Source organism: Nannospalax galili, unplaced genomic scaffold (assembly GCF_000622305.1).
Source record: "Nannospalax galili isolate Female #2095 unplaced genomic scaffold, S.galili_v1.0 scaffold3342, whole genome shotgun sequence".
In the NCBI taxonomy this organism is placed as follows: Eukaryota; Metazoa; Chordata; class Mammalia; order Rodentia; family Spalacidae; genus Nannospalax; species Nannospalax galili.
In genome coordinates, this window is record NW_008348084.1 from 20,227 (window position 1) to 23,565 (window position 3,339).

Consider the following 3,339-nt stretch of genomic DNA (forward strand, 5'->3'; position numbering starts at 1 on the left):
ATTCCAGCATAACAAATATTTATCCAAGTGTCAAAAGTGCCAAGCTGAACAACTTGAACTCATATGAATAAGGACGTAGAACCAAGGAAGTTGAAATAATACCCATCATTCTCCTTAAATGTGTATCACAGTTCTAGTACATTATGTAAATCAATCATCTCATTTAATTAACAAAACCAAATCAATCATCTCATTTAATTAATAAAACCACACACTTAGGTATTTTTATTATTTTATTTTATTGTCATGCTGGAATTGATCCCACAAACCTATGTATGCAACAAAAGGTCTCTGTTACTGAGCCAGAAAACACCTCATTAAAAAATTAATTTATTTGTATTTTATGTGTATGACTATTTCACCTGCATGTATGTAAGTGCACCATGTGTGTGTTATGCTTGTGGAGATCAGAAGATGGCATTGCAGTACCTGGAACCAGAGTTATAGATGACTGTTAGCTGCCATATGGGTCCTGGGAACCCATATGATTTCAGGTGTCTGCAAGAGCAGCCTGTCCTCTTAACCAGTGAGCAACTCTCCAGCCAACAAATTCCTTTTTATGAGCCTTGTTTTAGAGATGTACACAGGAATACTCAGATTTAAATATAAATAAACAAGGGTTAGAGAAGCCATATCACTTGCCTATTTTCATAGTTGGAAAGGTAAAAGTATGGGGCTGACTGGGGAGTGGATACCCCTATTCTTTCAACCTCTTTGTTGTAAAATCTCTTCTGCAGAGTGTCAACCTATTATCTAATATTTATGAATGTAATACCAGAGGCTTGTAGTAAAATACTTAGAATTACCAGGGATTATGTTCTAGAGTTGTGAAGGGCTTAATGAGGAGAACAACAAAGGAGACCACCCACAATTCTGCCTTGGGGACCAGGTATTCCTCTTGGGAAATTATAAATTGAGCTGAATTTAGATTACCAAATGATCCGGTTTAGATACACAGTAATGATATAAACATAGGTCAGCAATTTCCACTCTCAAGAGGTTTCATGCAATTTGGGAGGCAATCAACACAGAGAGAATGATTTTCTGCGAATTTTCCATGTCTGGGCACTGAAATAATCTCTCATTTGAGTGGGGTGAAGATTTAGAGGCTAATATAAGAGCACTATTTTCTTTTGTGCATGTTAAAACTTCTGGAGAAGTACTCAAATAGAAGTAATTTCATATTCCCCAAGTTAACCTTCTCTAGCAGGTCATAGACATACCTATCTACTTAACTGTCTTGCCTGCATCATTATTGGCTATTTTGATCTCTCAAGATGGAGAGGAGGAAGCAGCTGCGATCTTCAGTAGCGGTGCTGCCTCCAGGGAAACAAAGGTATGCTTTTAGTCATCTTTGCCTTGCTTAATAATATTCTTTCATTCAAAGTGAGAGCTAATGATCATGCACTCTGGTTGACCTAATCCTTAATGACGACTAAGGAAAAGGAAGGAAAGATCCTCAGAGCCATTGGGAGCTCCATCAGAATTATATTAGGATAGACACAAGTCACGAGTGGTAGAAGTAGGAACCGAGGATTCTTTGGGAATCAATATGGAAAGTTCAGCTCTTCGGATGCTTTACCATGTCCACACAACATTCAACAAACAGGGTGAGCTCTACCTCTGGAGTCAAGGATGCAGCATTTTATGGTAATGCCACATTTTGTCTTTTCCTACAGATCCGCCAGGGAAATTAATGGCTATGGAGAATGACTCTGCAGTGACTGAGTTCATTCTTGTGGGATTAACAGACCAACCTGAGCTCCAGCTGCCCCTCTTTGTGCTGTTCCTGGTCAACTATGCAGCCACTGTGCTGGGAAACTTGAGCATAATGAATCTCATTTTTCTGAATTCACATCTCCATACTCCCATGTACTTTTTCCTCTTCAATCTGTCCTTCATTGATTTCTGTTACTCATTTGTCTGTACCCCCAAAATGCTGATGAGTTTTGTTTCAGAGAAGAACACCATCTCCTTCAGAGGATGCATGACTCAGTTGTTTTTCTTCTCCTTTTTTGTCAGCTCTGAGTGTTATGTGCTGACAGCTATGGCCTATGATCGCTATGTGGCCATCTGTCAGCCTCTGCTGTACATGGTTGTCATGTGTCCTAGGTTCTGCTGCCTGTTAATGTTTATAATATATTTGATGGGGTTTGCTGGTGCAATGGTCCACACAGGGTTTATGATCAGGCTCAGCTTTTGTGATAAGAATACCATCAACCACTACATGTGTGACATCTCCCCTCTCCTTCAGCTCTCCTGCAGCAGCACCTATGCCAACGAACTTGTGAGCTCTCTTATAGTAGGTACATTTCTCATTTTCTCTAGCTTGATTATCTTAACCTCCTATGCTATGATCCTTTTAAATATCATTCAGATGTCTTCAGGTAATGATTGGTCTAAGGCCATGGAAACTTGTGGGTCTCACATCATAACTGTTACTTTATTCTATGGATCTGGTCTGCTAACTTATGTCAAGCCATCATCTGCTATGTCTGTGGACCAGGGGAAAGTTTTCTCAGTGTTTTATACTATTGTGGTGCCCATGTTGAATCCTCTCATATACAGCCTCAGGAACAAAGATGTCAAAGTTGCTGTGAGGAGAACCATAAAGAGAATCACAGGCTGACTGAGGCAGAGGAGTTTCCCCTAGTCCCTGTTTCCGTGTGGGGCTGTTTTCTCTTCTCCCTTCTGTTCTTTGCTTTCTTCTATTCTTCCTCTTCAGCGTTCTTCCTTGTTCTTTCTACTTTTTGGGAAAGGTGGCCACTGAAATGTTTTCTCCTCTTGCTGTGCAGTGTATCTGTTAGGCTCAGTGTTGCCCTTGAACATCAATGTTGCCTTGAACTTGGTTTCCATTGCCTGTTCCACGTCTAGTCCCTGTGCTGATATCCTTCCCTACCTAAGAAACAGTAACTACCATTTATTCTTGTTTTCTTCTCTATCCAAGTTAAACCCAGAGCTGGGCATGTTCTGTGAGCTTGGTTTCCCGCTTTATTTTCTAAGTAAACAGTGTAGATCCAGTATCTCTTTCACTTGTCTTAATATATACATTTTATCTAAAATGAGAAAACAAAGGGTTTGGGCATAGTAAATTGTTAAAACTTCTAGAATTATCTAGGGTTCATTTAAAAGTGGGTCTTCATTTTAAGACTCTTATCTGCAGTGGAACTCTGTTGGAATAAAGTTTTATTCTTATGAATATGTGAGAAGGTGTTTAGATTACTTCTTCTGTAATGAGAATACTCCTGCAACATATTTTATTAAAAATATAAGTGAAACTGTGAATGGCTTGTTTCTGACTTTTGAATTGTGATCCTGTTTATGTAACGACAGAATCCT

General features: G+C 39.3%; 1 protein-coding gene across 1 annotated transcript; it reads left to right on the forward strand.

The window, feature by feature from the left end:
* Positions 1 to 1,696: 1,696 nt before the first annotated feature.
* Positions 1,697 to 2,629, forward strand: LOC103743346 (olfactory receptor 143-like). The gene has a single exon (XM_008844598.1). It carries the CDS (start codon positions 1,697 to 1,699, stop codon positions 2,627 to 2,629), a length of 933 nt encoding a protein of 310 aa, XP_008842820.1.
* The last annotated feature ends 710 nt before the right edge of the window (positions 2,630 to 3,339 follow it).

Bases quoted from the DNA above. Each gene is read 5' to 3' on its own strand.
- LOC103743346 (XM_008844598.1), top strand. From the start codon at position 1,697: ATGGCTATGGAGAATGACTCTGCAGTGACTGAGTTCATTCTTGTGGGA.